Source organism: Erithacus rubecula, assembly GCF_903797595.1.
Source record: "Erithacus rubecula genome assembly, chromosome: 3".
Classification (NCBI taxonomy): domain Eukaryota; kingdom Metazoa; phylum Chordata; class Aves; order Passeriformes; family Muscicapidae; genus Erithacus; species Erithacus rubecula.
Genome location: NC_136689.1, coordinates 78,686,214 through 78,701,604, shown reverse-complemented (window position 1 = coordinate 78,701,604; position 15,391 = coordinate 78,686,214). Strand labels below are relative to the sequence as shown.

Below are 15,391 nucleotides of genomic sequence, written 5' to 3'. Positions count from 1 at the left end.
TAGCATTATTATTTTTAACCTCTCTTTGGTTTATTGCATTCTCAACAAGTGCATTTATATATTTTCTTTCTAACATTCCCGACCACAAGTATGAATAGGCAAATTTATTCTCTTAGTTGTGTCTGATATTTTAGACTTCTTCATGCTAATGCATGCTGGCCACAGGGACATAATTTTGCCTGGCTTGCTCCTGGAGCCACTGGCTATTTTAGGCAAAGGCTTAAATTGGTAGATAAATGTCTGAATTCTGAATAACAAACATTGGTCTTCAAAAGTCAAGTGCACATTACACTGTCAAATGTGACAGATGTCCCTATATATTTTCCCCTTCAGCTCTTTTCCTTCATTGGCTTCTAAAGCATAAACCTCAGAACAACTGATAATAGCCACAGGCAAAAATTCCATGCAGCTTCTTTCTCAAGAACAAAAAATGAGTTGTGTTTCACTGACCATTATCTCAAAACTACTTGGGTTGCTTCAGGGTTCAAAGCCACCTTCTGGTTTCAGGGCATGCACTGCATCAGTTAAAGTGATTTTCAAGCAATGAGTTCAGGTTTTGTCACCTGAACTTACTGCCCTCATGCTGCTCTGTGGGCAGCAGAGCTTCTGGAGAAACCAGGATCTGAATGAACAACCTACCCACAGCCATCCCTGCACTCCTCATCTCTCCTCTGCCACACTCTGGGCTGAACATATTTTGACTCCAGTCTCTCCTGTGTCTTCCTGCAGTTACATGTGCCTGCCCTGAAATCTGAATTCACCTGAGAAATATTACAGAAATGCAACCCCCAGCAGCTCTGCAATTTGGGTTGCATCTATTTATACAATGGGGAAGCAAGCAAGTTTTTCTGATAACAGTAACTAGAATTGTGCTTGCAAAGAGATTTTCTCTAGAGGGACAATGTAGCACTGAAACAAACTCCCCCTGATCTGAAAATTCCCAGTTTTTCCAAGGGAAGGCCCTGTATGCATCTCCTTCTACAGAGAGTATAGTGACCTTGCTTTAGTCTTGGAAATAAGGCAATAAAAGACAAACATCATTTGACTATCCTTTCTCTGTCATAAACTTATCTTTGATTTCAACCTTGACCACAGCAGTGAGAACAAAAGAGGCATGAAAAGTTCAAAAAGACAGTTGCTATTCCAGCTGGGTAGGCTTTCTCAGACTATCTCTGCATTCTCCAGCTACTCCCATATGAAGCTTTCAGGCCCCAAAATTTGCACACCAAAAAAACCCAAAAAAACCAACCCAAATGGTAATGATAAGAAGAGAAGTATTTACTCCCAGGACTTCTTTTGAATGTAATGAAGCATAAAGATTATACTTCTCTTCTAGATTGTGAATGAGGAACATGGCTATGGATATAAATGAAACCTTTAGACAAATAACAGCAATACTAAGAAATAATCTGAGAGGTCATTATTTGAATTGCATATATATAGCATTTTATAGTGACAGCTTAACTTCCAAACATCATCTTCTTCAAAAGGGTGTGATGAGCATAAACGAAACTCTGCATGGAAATAAAACTACACTAAGGCCCATTTTTAAATGTGTATCACCCATGTTGTGCATTTCTCCTAACAAAATTATTTAGTAGCAACAGATGCTTTACATTGTTGAATCAAATGTAGTAACACTGCTGTCAACATACTATTCCAAAGTACACTGCTATAGCCTTGAATTTACAATTACTTCCATCCATCATGTTAGATCAGTCACTGCACTGTGATTTTCAGACAAGCTGAATGTTATTCTCACAGCCTTAAACTTGGAAAATCACTGGGAAACAAAGCCTTACATGTATAATTACACATAGCATTCCTACCAGAACAGTTTCTACTGCCTACACCCCTTGATCAATGCTTTGTGACATACACTATTGACACTTGAGCATATCCCCTTCCTTCCAAGTATTGTCATCTGAAAGCTAAGCATAAAGGCTTGAGGGATATATTACATATTGAAGCATAATTTTTTTAGGGAAAAATACCAACTTAGAAAATTAAACAATTGCTTAAAATATGAGGTTCCAAAAATCCTTTCTTTCTTTTCTATACCTCACAGTGTATAACATTTATTGTAATATGGCCCTGCTTCAGAAGTGAGGCCATTCTTCCTCTTTAATCTCAAATGTACAATCAAACACTGCAATTTTATTATCCAGCACTTAGTAAAAAAGGATCTGGAAATTAACTGTTTACTGAGAGAAATATAAAAGTCAGTGATTAGATAACTATGCTGAAGAGATTTCTTCTCTATTAGATGATAGATTTATTCAATATGTTTTTGAAGCTTGGGATTTTTTTAGTTTTGCACAACAATTATGTAAGCAACACATTCTGCTGAATAAAAGTGTGCTCTTTTGCACTTATCACTCCTGATGTGTTCTCCCTTCATGTTATAGCTCAATTAACTTTAATTATGAAACAGTGTAAAAATTAAAAACATAAATTGCATGCAATTCTAATTGCTTTTATAATTAATATGATAACTAGCTTCAGGTTGGGACAGCCAAGGGTTCCATTTAGCATTACATATACCTGCACTGAATAATAGGAATTGCCATTGGCCAGATAAAGAATTGGTTTTAAGTACAAAAATACATCAAGTTCAATGTCTAAGAAGTTAGTGAATTTAATATTGTTTTCTTCATAGCACCAGTAGATAAGAAATGAAAAAGTTAATAAAATTGCATCTTAAACACAGGGATTTAAACTGAGAATTTTACAAAGTAATTACACAGTGATTCAGGATTTACAGCACAGAAAATGAAGTGAGAATGCAGTTCACTACATATGACATGCCATGTTTAACCTTAGTGTCAAAACAGTAAATTGTTGGAAACTAAATTTTGTGGCCATTTTAGACAGAAATCAAGTGACTGTATCTCTCACCCTATGCTACCTATATTCTTCTTTATTTCTTTGCTTACACATCAGTGGCAGATTCCTCTTCTACATCTCTCTTCAGAAAGCGAGACAGGAAAAATGAATAAGGTAGGGATTTATACACTGAATCACACCTGCTATTAATATAAAATTTTTATTAAAGCAGAACAGCTGTGTCATGCTTACCTTTGATTTACCTTTACTGTAACAGGCTCGTTTAGTAGCTTCATCACATTGCCACTCCACTGCCTGCAACCAAAAGGAATTTGTTAGAAATACAGGTAACACAAAAATCTTAGATAGCCTCTGAGCTATCTAAGCCCATGTTTGTGTTATGTGTTTCAGATACATTGATAATTAGCTGTCAATGATCTATCCATAAATGTCTCTTTAGAGTTTTCTCCTTAGAAATGTAGCTTTACTGTTGAAGGTTTTTCATTAACCCAAAAGGAAGCTGGCCAACATCACGATTCACTGTACCACTCACTACAGCAGAAACAACCACAGTTACATTTGATACTGTTCAGCTTCCTTTTTTCTTTCTTTTTATTTTTTTTCCTAGTTTTGTGGGGGTAAGCAGATAGAGGAACCCACAGAAAGGCTGAATAGAAAGGCTGAATCTCTTTCTCCAGCAGAGGTGGCCTGCATCACCACAGCATCTGAGGTCAGCTCTTCTGAGAAACCTTTCTCAATGGAAAGTGTGGCCTGTTGCACTTTTTGAAGTATTTATCTCAAGCATCAAGTGAAGATTTTAGTCTCTAAAGGTATGACTGAAGCACTCATCAGAAGCACTAAAACATCCATTCAGAGAAAGAAGCAATGGGCAGGGACATACAAGACAACAGTGCACTGCAAAGCAGGAGCAATTTATCCTCATTTTTCCAGCTGTCTCACTGCTTCAACAGATTTATGCCACAACTACAATGCCCAGTCTGCATTACTAGAGTTTCACTGCATGAGTTAATTCCAGTTATTTCCATATTTAACATTCAGCAGCTATGACTTGCAAACTTTGCTGTTCAGTGGAGCAGGTTGCATGCTTGCTGTTAATGTGCCAATGCATGTACATATTTGAATGCCTGAATATGCTGTGTAGTCAAAGAGCATTTTAAATCAGGCTGTATTTTTTCACCTCAACAATGCACATCTATATGTTCTTTAGATAAAAATGCCACAAAGCACTTCACATTTGATCAAGAAGAATTGAGATTTCTGAAGTAACCACTGCAGCCTAATTACTGAAACCACAGCCTTTTGTTTTTATTTACAAGGGAATAATGAAAGACCATTTATCCAGATTTAATATAGGAAATATTTTGTCCCTGTATTTAATAGAGACTGTAATAATAGCAAGCAGGCTGTCTAATTAATAACAGGGTGAAAGCCTAGTTAAATTAAAGGGGGAAATGCCTTTCAGAGCATTTGTGTCTCAACAAGCCCACGAATGAACATTTTTCACTTCAAGGAAAAAAAACTGACTTATGAAAGTTAATGTAATTACTTCTCTTCCTCCATCCTAAACCTTCCTTGTTACAGCATTTGCTTTTGCAATGCTAATTGACTATGGTGCATAAGGGAATATATTGAAAGCTTCTGGAAGAATCCACTTGTGAATGACCCCAGAATTTACAACAAACTGTATCTAGCAGCATGAAAGAAATCTCATACTGAGTTAGATAAAGAAGCAGCAATGACCCAACTCCGTCGACTTGGTAATGCAAACAGAGATTGTAGGACAATCAACTGAATTCCTAATCAATCCATTAGGACACACTGAACCTCCACCTTACATGGCACTAGATACAAGAGCTGAATATGTTATCTCTGAGAAACACAAAAAATTTCAAATGCCTGGAGAAACACAAGCGTTAGTTACCAGGAGAAGGTCAGAGCAGAAAGAGATTGAAATATGGGTACTTAAAAGAAATGTTTGAAGTAAAGTCCTTGCCACAACTGAACTGAGAAAACATGCCAAACATGAACAGAAGAAAAAAGCTTGCATTAAATACAAAATGTTTATCAATAAACCAATTTTCAGTGACAAAATGCCCGGCTTTCAATTGGCTGTAAGTCCACAGTAAAATTAATTTGAAGGAGAAGGATGTGAAATATTAAAACATTATGTAATATTTCTGGGCATCACACTTAAGAGCACATACAAGAACCCAAACAGAAGAAACTGCTACAATTAGATATAAATAGATTTGCTTGCAAATTCACCAAATGACCAGATCTCTGGAAAAGCCCTATTCACAACAAAATCTGATAAAAAGGAGTAATACTAAGTGGACAAGAAATAAATGCAGACACACTGCTATAAAAGCTAAGCCCCACCTTTGAAACCAAGTGTACTCATAGTCCTATAACCCTTGGTGCCACTGCTAGAGGAGATAATAATAGAGGAGGCTGCAAATGGAGCACAAAGGCATCTGAAAAGATCTGAGTTGTTCAATCTGTTGTACTTTGGTTCCTAAGGCTCCCACATAGTTCAGTAATGCAGGCAAATATTTCTATACAAAGCTTGCTTTCTTTTTACCTTCTAATCTCCAGGAAATTCAGGGGAGTTTCCCACAAAATGGAAATTAATAGGCAACACAGTCTAGTGCTTTTTTACAGGAGGAAGACGGGTAGAAAACTCTTTAAGATAAATGTTATTTCCATGTGGGGAAAAAAATGAGAAAAATTGTCCTTAATCTTCAGCACACAAAGACAAAGCAAAATGTCGTAACAGAATAATAACAATGTGAGTTTTGCCATTAGAAGATTATGACTTGAAAATGTCATTCTGAAAGACCAGATGGACACATATGGATTTCATTATTCTAGAAAGCAAGTGCAAAACCATTTTTACAGATATTACTGTTATACACTGCTTCCCTTAAATTGACATATTCTCCTGCTTAATACTGATTGCTGACATTTCCATGAAGTTCAGCGGAGGAGCGCAGATATGACATACAAACCATGTTGGATATTTGATTCACTATGAATCAATACATAAAATACATCAATACATAAAAAAGAAAAAATGAATCTATACAGGTAAGGTTTATCCTGTTAGGAGATACTTTTTTATATTTTTCTTAACAAGAATCTTTAGTTTTCACACTCAAAATACAGTCTGCAGCTTCAGTGTACTGGTTTTAATTAATATTATAATTCTACTTAAGCTGGCAACAAAGTTCATTGAATCAAATTACAGGCACTCAAGTTTGCTCATTCCAGGGAAAGAGTAAACAGGGATTTGAAAGTTAGTGTAAGAGTAAATAAGGACAGGTCATACACAGATACTACTACACACCTCTACAAAGAACAGCTGCATAGGTTAAGGAGGAGGGTTTAGTGTGGCACATCAGTTTGTTTCTTGCTAGCTGACAATATTTACCATGACATGGTTTTTATAAATCCTACGATCGATATGGTCTTTCAAGCACCTCTATGAATTTAAAGCCTTGACTTAGTGTGCTTCTAATTTCCCAATTTCCTTTATATATACATTCCTTTATACATAAAAAACCTTAATTATGTAATGTAGTGAGATTTTTAACGCTGTGAAAGTCAACGTGAGCAACTCTAAAGACTGCACTTGAAAGACAGAACTTAACCCAGTGTACTCTGATGAGGTTCTCACAGTTCACTTTGAACACATATTGTTTCCTTTGGTTAAAAATGAGTGCATGGACCATAAAAGTCCATACAGATTTGTCACAGAATCAGACTGAACAAAACCGAGGCTTTGGTGCACACTTAACTCTGAGCTTGAACTCAAGTTTCAAACTGACAGCAGGCAGTTTTTTGAAACATCTCAATTGTAAATAACTGTGGAAGTGTTTTAAAAATTGGTGTTTGTAAAGAACTTCAAAACTTCAGATGAAATCTCTCCTGGCATTTTCAAGGGGTAGTAGGAGGAGAGAAATTCCAGCCAGCAAAGAAAAAAAAAATCCAGCTTGAGAATAATGCAATGAAACTATTATCTTCAAAATGCAGAAAAATGTGCATTCAAACCCATAAAAACATTTTTAACATGTTAAGTTAAAAATTGCATTCTTGAAATTAATAATATTCTTTGGAACAACATATATATTTTAGTAACTTCTCTAGATGAACAGTAGGAGTCTCAGTTAAAAGTTAAACTACTGTATCTTCAGCAAGTTAAACTAAGTATCTGCAAAGAAATTAACTGCAACAAAAGCTGGAAGACTATCTCAAATTTAAACTGATTTATCCAAACACCTTTGAAGAACACTAAAAGAGAAACATGGAAAGTGTAGAAAACAGTAAATAAAGTTCACAGAAGTAACTGTCAAGGGATTCTCTTACATGCCCAACATGCAGCAACAAAGGAAGTCCCCAGGCAAGACATCTGGAGATCTTTTCCAACCTCAATTATCACATAGTTTTCCAGAAAAATTACAAAATGTAACAGGAAAAAAAAAAAAAAAAAAAAACAAACAGAGCCCTATGCACTTATCTTTAATGTGGCCCCTTTCTATAATTCTAACTTTAATTAGTAAATGTAGACAGGAAATTTTAAATTTGAACACAGTCAATAAAGGACTGTCCAATTAGAATGATTTAAGTGGGAGATGTATTAGTTTTACTGACAGAGCAACAAATAAAGTATGGCTTTCACCTACAGGGAAAGCTGCACACATAACTGAGTACAATCAGACCTCCTGGGAGAACTATGTTCCTGTAGCTACACAGATATTCAAAACATGTACAGGCAGACAGGTATGCATTCATATAGATATCTACATATGAACTTTGAAATGTAGAAACAGAATGTACTATTGCATTTCATAGAGAAAGAAGTTAATTAGTCAAGAACCAAGAAATGAACAGAACAGTATTCCAGACAGATGGTCCAGCACTTCTTAGGCAGATGGCTCTGCTAATTAGATACTGGCAAAAATAACATTAAAGAAGATGGTTTAATTACACAATGCCAAAAACTAACAACTACATGATACTTCCTTTTTTTAAACCCCCCTTTTTTCACTATCTGCTTGCTTTCATCTCTTGCATCATGTATTTAAACAATGCTCTGGGGACGTGGGGTAAAACGGCAATAACCATAATAATATATGTCAACAAACGTGAGCAACATCGCCTCACTGTTCACATCAAGCCCAGCCACGGAATGGCTTCAGAATGTTTTGACTTGTTTGGCAAGGGTGTCTTACAGCCTGCCTAATTAGCTCTGCACGTTGGATTCCAAAAGCTGGATTTAAAGAGGCCATAAAGGAAGTGTCAGGATTGTAAACCCAAAGAAAGAATGCAGCCATGGAGCAGCACACCAGCAAGACATTAGCAGCAAATTAGCAGCAGCAGAGTTAGTGGTGGTTTTGATGGTTACCAGAAGTTTTAAGGCATGCTTTGGTATAATGACATCCTTGTTTCCAGCAAATATGCAAAGCCACTTAGGGAAGATTTATACCTGTCTCCAATTCCCAGGAACCATTTTCCTTGTTTTTCACAGAGTCATGACCCCTCATCCTTGCAGCCATTATTGCTGGAGCTACCTATCTTGCCAATAGGCTCCTGACAAATGTCTTTGGAAACTACCATTCTCCAAATGAAAAACTAGAGTGAATTATTAAAAAGGGGCTTGCTTTTAATATAGCTCCCCCTTCTGGCTCACAAGAAAAGAGGAAAAGCTGGTTTCTGAGAATTTAAGACATTCTGGTTAGGCTTCCACATGAAGTGATAGGCCAGCAGCTCATACAAGAAGTCCAGCACCATATGGACAACTTTACTAATTGGCTACAGTTGTTGCATTATTTTGCCTCCAAGTTTTTTTTTTTGCCACTTGTAACAGCCAATTTTCCTGGTAATAACATCATGTGTGTTTTCATTTGTTCAGAATCAGCTTTTAATGTTCATCCACAGTTAAAATATTACAGTTTACTATAAAATAAGCACTGTGAAATGTATGGAAATGAACATAAAATCATGCCTGAATTTTCCAGGCTTTGGAATTCAGTTAGAACTGAGATCCCCTGATAGATATATAATTCTGTACTTAAACCAAGTAATATCTGAAGCTTTATATGGCTTCGAGAAGCTGATGTCAACTTAATTTTATTCCAAATATACTAGCCTGAAGTATATAAAAAAGTGAGAAGTACATACCCTGCCAATTCACGAAGCAGCCAAAGTTTTAATCATCTGATTTACTGATTATGCAAATAAACAATTGTTTAAAATTGTCAGAGCTAATATGATAAAAGAAAAAAATTAACCACATTAGAGAAGAATTCAGAGTTGCTAAGACTTTCACAAACCCTCAGTGTTGAGCCACTCCACTGACTGGAATGACACAGGACTCTGCCCAGGACTGAATTTTCACAAATGCCAGCTACCCATCCACCTGTGCATTTCCCTCTTTGTCTTCTGCAAGGATTTCTAAATGCCACAAAATATCCATTTGCTTTACACTTACCAGACCCAGTTTTAGAGAGGAAAATGAAGTTTCAAACCTAGAAGCTAGCAACTCTAAACTTGAGTATGTTTGGAACTAAGTTTTTCAATCCTGCTCCCAGAGAGTTATTAAAAAACCCAAGACTGTTGCACTGTGACTTTCAAAGTTTTTATTGCTCCAATCTGGCATTTTGAGGGTTTTACAGTTTTTATGGACATTTAAAAATTGAATGCAGAACTGTGCTGAAGGGGTAAAACAGCAAAATGTTCTTGTACTACCAAACTTGGCAGCCATTCAGCAGGTAGGAATGAGATTTCACAACACATTTTTAATGCACATTCTGAAATTATACTACATACAGTAAATTTAATGTTTTGAATAAATTACATATGAATCCTTTAAGAGTTAACATCTGTGTTACCACATTGAGTTTTGAAGTGTTTCCTGGGTTTGGTTTTTTTTTCTTTTGCAAATAAGATGATTTTAGTAGGCTACAAGACCAAAAGAAGCAACATTTTGATTTAAGTTTTTTTTTTCCTAAATAGTGTTTTAAACTTTTAGGTCTTAATATATCAGGATTCTCTTTATTCCAGTGAAATGAAAGAAATTTCAATATAATTTCATACTTCTCAAGCCCCTAAGCTTAAAAAAAAAAGTAAGTGGTGAGAAGAGTCCTCTGGTACTGGAGTGCCATAAAATGTTGGTTTGGATCTTGAGCACAGGCAGATGGTTTTTGTTTGTTTTTTTTTTTTTTTTTTTTTGTACACATGCTCATTGCTAAGAATTTGCATAGAAATTTAATGGAAGAGAGAGCATTGGAATGAAGGCCTGATGTTCACTTGCTGCTGAAGACACCATGCTGATGTGGGGTGCCCAGCAATCATCCCCCCTCAGCTTTCAGCCACAATCAGCCAAGGAACCCCTGGCACTTCAGAGAACTTTGTGCAAATCAAAAACCTTCCTGAAATAATTTCTGAGAAACACAGCCAACATGCTCTATCTTTCCCCTGGGATGTCAAAGATAGCTGGATTAGAGCTTCCAGGTGTGAGCTAAAAAACCTCAGATGAACCTGAAAGATACACTGGAGGATGAAATTTATAGCACCTTCTAAGTCATACTGAAAAACTGAGACTACAAAAAGTGTATGTTTGCATATAATTTTGTACATAATGTTACTTTAGGAAGATAAGAACAACTTCATCACAATATCCACTTGTCTTTTTCACTTATTTAAACAGCTTTGTCATTAGGCTTTAGGGATTGCAGCAGATTCGGCCATAACTGATTCTGTTAATAGCAATACCCATCAACAGAGAAAATACCATGCTTTACCACAACCTTTACAATAATAAAAATATTTTTTAAAGTTAACCAATAAACAGTACCTCTCAAGAGACAAAATCTGTTGAAGGCACTTTAAAATGTGAGGTTTTTCCATTAAATATGCTAACAAATCAGATAAGAAGATTTAGGATAGATGAAAGCACAGAGAAGTAGAATTCTAACAACAGAAGAAACACAAGAGCCACCAATTCATGCAGCTTGTCCAGTGAAAAGCAGATGAAAAAAATACACATTTCAACAGGAAGGAGACACATATTCTACATCCTTCTGCTTAAATTAATTGCCCAGAAAGGTGATTGTGAAAATCACAAATAAGTGTTCTTCTTTCCATTCAAGGATAACACATAACTATGTAAGACATCTAGACAGTGGACAGGGGAAAACTGAACACAGTAAGAAGAAAAAAAGAAAAATTTCCAAAGAGTTGGCAATGCATTTGATGACAGCATAATTGACACTTCACAAAGGGAAAGACGGAATAGGGAAATTTCAATTTTTATTATGCTTACTTTACAATTGGCTTTAATCTGAAAAATGCTAAAATAACATGAGAAGCAAAATAACAAGGATATGGAGAAGAATAAAAAGTAGAGAGGCACATAAGTGAGAGTCATCAACATATAGATAATATCATGAGCTGTAGAGTTGGACAAAAAAACCCCAGCAGGGTGAGAAAAATTCTCATTAGACACAAAATGCAAAAGATGCTTATTAAAATCAGAAATCTTGAACCTATAGCTAATAGGAAAATCATTGGAGTGTAGCTGCACTGCTGAATTATACAGAATTCAAGGGTGAGAAAGACAAACAGGAGCCTCAGAACTAAGGAGGGTATCTGCTCAGAAAATGAAAATATCTTCAAGGGAACATCATGCACTCCAACCACAATGAAAGGAGCAGTGGGAACGAGGGGCCTGTAATCCAACTCTAAATCACAACTTCATCATGAAGATTTGAGGTGGCAGTGAGGCTATGAAAAGGTCTGAATGTAAGTGCCCTTCTCTCTTGTTTTGACACAACTGAACGACCTGTAGCAATGTCAGTGGCACACGGAACTTTGCACCTCTAGGTTATATGCTGATCATTCAAGTTATTAATTAGAGGAGGTCAGTGACATCTAGTAACCTTGTAGCAGCAACATTAAATGGGTGGGTGATTTCTATCCAATTTCTAAAAGACAAACATTCAGATCCAAATTGGCCACTTTTTCAGGGACAATGGAACAGCTGCTTAAAGGGAAAACACACCCCTGTTACATATAAAAGTGTTTACCTCATTCAACATTGACAAGGAATTTTAGGAACGTAGTCACTGAAACAATCATCACATCTTAATAATTTGTCTGCAAGTTCCCCTCCTATTTCCCTCCCTGCTGACCTTGTAGACTTGTAGGAAACTACTCAACTTTTAGATTCAGATCCTTTCAAGTGCTGAGAAAAGTTATCTTCTAAATTTCAATGACACACAGAAATTTTAGTAAATATCTCACACAGGGAGGCCAAGTGAAAAATTTATTTCTGAAACAGCTGTGTAATATTCTTCTACTCCTGCAGCCTCTTTTCCATATGTCTTGATTTAGAAACTCTTTGATTGCTACATTAGAAGAACAATATTGTACTTTGGTATTTTTCTTCCAATGCTGCCGAAAGCTCTGTGGAAGTAACTATAAAAACATGATAAATAAAACTCATTCAACAGAATGCCCAGTGCAGCTGGTAATAAGGCACTTCTATGCAGCCTTGGGGCTCTTGTTTCCTTTTGCATATATCATCATCTTTCCCCTTTCAAATTATACCTTATTAACAATTTGTCCCACAATGGATATGTTATAGCTCTTAGCTCTTTAACACCGGTTTATACTGGAAGCTAGTTTATAATTATAAACAGAAAGTATACAAAATCTATTACTAGGAATTATTTCTTCAAAATTCTCCTGTGCTTTTTCTCCTGAAAATCTTTTGAAGTCAGTGCTACAAATCCCAGAGCTTTTACTGGAGCAAAGCACCCCAAAATCAAAGCAAGTTTTGTCTAAGTAGAACAGAAGAAAGGCAAGAAATTGTAAACATTCTTAATATCCACTACAGGAAAGGGGAAGCTCCATTAGCATATGTCTGCAACACTGAAGAATTTAAGAATTAGACCAAAGTCCACTCATTTTAGTTTTTACTGTGAAACGTGAAATGGATTTGAAACTCAGACCAGGCTGTTCTGAGAACACCTCTACAAAACTGCAAAGTCAAAAAAATTCAAATAATCAGAATTAATTTTCTATTTTCAGTGCAACGTATATAAAAATTGATATAGCTCAGTCTTCTTGAGGGGAAAAAACAGAGGCCAATATTTATTTTTGTTAAAAAACTCCAAGAAAAACCAACTGACCAAACAAAAAACACCAAGCAAAATAAAAAAATTAAAATTAAAAGTAAAAATAATTTTAAAAACCAAACAAAAACAAAAAAAAAAAACCCCACAAACAACAACAACAACAACAAAAAACAGCTCAAAACCAAAGCAACAAAAAACTTGCTTGCTCTATATGGCAAGTAAAGCCTGAGTAGAGACATCCTTTTGGCCTGGATGTTAACTGTGACTGAGAACCTACATAATGCTTTCCTCAAGTGCAATAAAAGTTTCACATCAGCACCATAATACTAAGATTAAGACTGGATAGAAACAATGCATTCTTTCCTACCCATGTTCCTAGAAATAGCACAATTTTTGGCTATATTCATCCAGATTATCAGTATTCTCTGTTAAATGTGGTGCTTCGAATTTAGATATTTTCAATATTAATCTGTCAGTTTCTGGAAAAAGCAGAGGGAAAGTAGGACAGAAATTGAAATATGTGCACATTTAGAAAGCATGCCAGAATGTAGGCAGCTTGGCTGGCTGCCAGATGCCCACCAGCTTCTTTCTCATGAATTAATTTTATTGACAATTAAGAATAGAGTCTGATGGTCAGAAAGAGACATAGATAAAACACTTGCCCACCACAACCACAACCAGCTTTTCACTGGAACAAATTGATCCCTTCACTCTGGACTCTACCTCCTCCTCACCAGCAGCACAGGGATTTAGGGAATAGGGAGCCATAACCTGTCACTCTGCCCTCCCCACAATGTTCCCTACTCCATACAATATTCATAGCTAGAGACTCTTTTTCTTTTAAGCCAAAACGATGTCAAAAGTTGCAGTTCTGTTAGAAAACACTTCCCATTAATCCCACAAAATCTATACTACAGTGAGCTGCTGCAAATAGATTTCAGTGTGAGCTGCATGCAAGCAAGGACAGGCCACTCCACTGAGAAACAGAAGAAACAAAACACCCTAAAAGTTTGAATGGCATAACTTTCCACATTGAGATTATTACAGAGTGGTGCACATTACATAAATACATTACATACATTTATGCATTATAATTATGTATATAAATTATATATATATATATAAAATATATATGTTTGTGCATTTTGCTTCCATTTTGGACGTTTTGTTAAAAGTTTACATGCTCCAAATCACCTAAAATCCAATGTGAATATCTTCATCCACGATGCTCTCTGTTTGTCAGAAATCAATTTGAAGGGGGAAAAAAAAATGTTCTCATACTTTAACTCTTAAAATATTGATTCTGATAGACACTTTGTCCCTTCTTTCAGTTTTAATCATGCTTCCAAAAATATACGCCTGTTCCTATTCTTACACAACAGATTGAATCAGAGTGAAAATAAAGAATATCCATTAACTCTTCTTGGTACTTCCCAACTTTCTGAAAACTCCACCATTCAGACTGAAATCTTCCTCTGCTAGAGAGGGAAATATAAGCAATGTAAAGGGGTTTTTCTGTAAAAATGAGAGTACAGAAAAAAAAAAAAAATTCAATTGCTTTATTTGCAAAAAAATCTTGTCCTTTTGTTTCACATACACAATCACAAAGTGAATGGGGTGAAAATAAGATAACATAGTAGGCAGCTTTTTAGAATTATTCTGTGCTTCTATGCATGACTGGAAAAAACTTCTGAATTTACAAAGTCATCAGGGTAGCACAACAGAATTAAAATTTTGAATGTACGTGAGCTGAATTTTGTATTTTTTTGCTCATTTTTCTGGGACTATTAAATGGCATCTCAGTAATTTTGTAGGGATGGCTGATGGCCTCAGGCAAGAAAACTCAATTGTTCAAAATTAATTCTTCTGCACATTAAAAAAAAATGCCCTTGGCAAGAATATTATGCATTCCCTAGAAGATAAACTGCTAGAACTGGTAACAACAGCAACAGCAAAACCAGTAACAGCAATATTGAAGCACATGAAAACATAATACAAGAAAAAGGTGCACCACAAAATGAGATGACTGTTTGCTTCATTTTAGAGCAGCAACTGCCCCCCCTTACAGCTGGAAATAAACACAGCTCCCTTAACAGAATATGAAAATACCTAAACTAAAAGTAATGCAAAATAAAAACTATCATACCAGTATGGAAAAAAAAAGGAAGAAAGAGAGGAGGACAGATGACTTTCTTTGCTAGTTTTCATCTTCTCTTACTCCACTGTCACAAATCTACTGGCAACAAAGTGCTGCATTGGATTAATGACACTTAGGAATTAATGTTTTAGTCATACACTAAATTCCTTCCTTCCACATATATCCATGAACCCCTCTATAGTGAAACTAACTCACCAAATTTGATAACTAAATTAGCACATTTTATCAGCCTCTCCATAACCCCCAA

The 15,391-nt window shown here is 35.8% G+C and overlaps 1 protein-coding gene across 2 annotated transcripts in view; it reads right to left on the bottom strand.

Moving 5' to 3' along the window:
* Positions 1 to 15,391, bottom strand: part of SEMA5A (semaphorin 5A) — a 304,799-nt gene that overhangs the window by 136,771 nt on the left and 152,637 nt on the right. For both annotated transcript variants that reach the window (XM_079301152.1, XM_079301151.1), the window contains one exon: positions 3,079 to 3,141. In XM_079301152.1, coding sequence (XP_079157278.1) covers positions 3,079 to 3,141 — 63 coding nt within the window. The remainder of the gene's footprint in view (positions 1 to 3,078; positions 3,142 to 15,391) is intronic.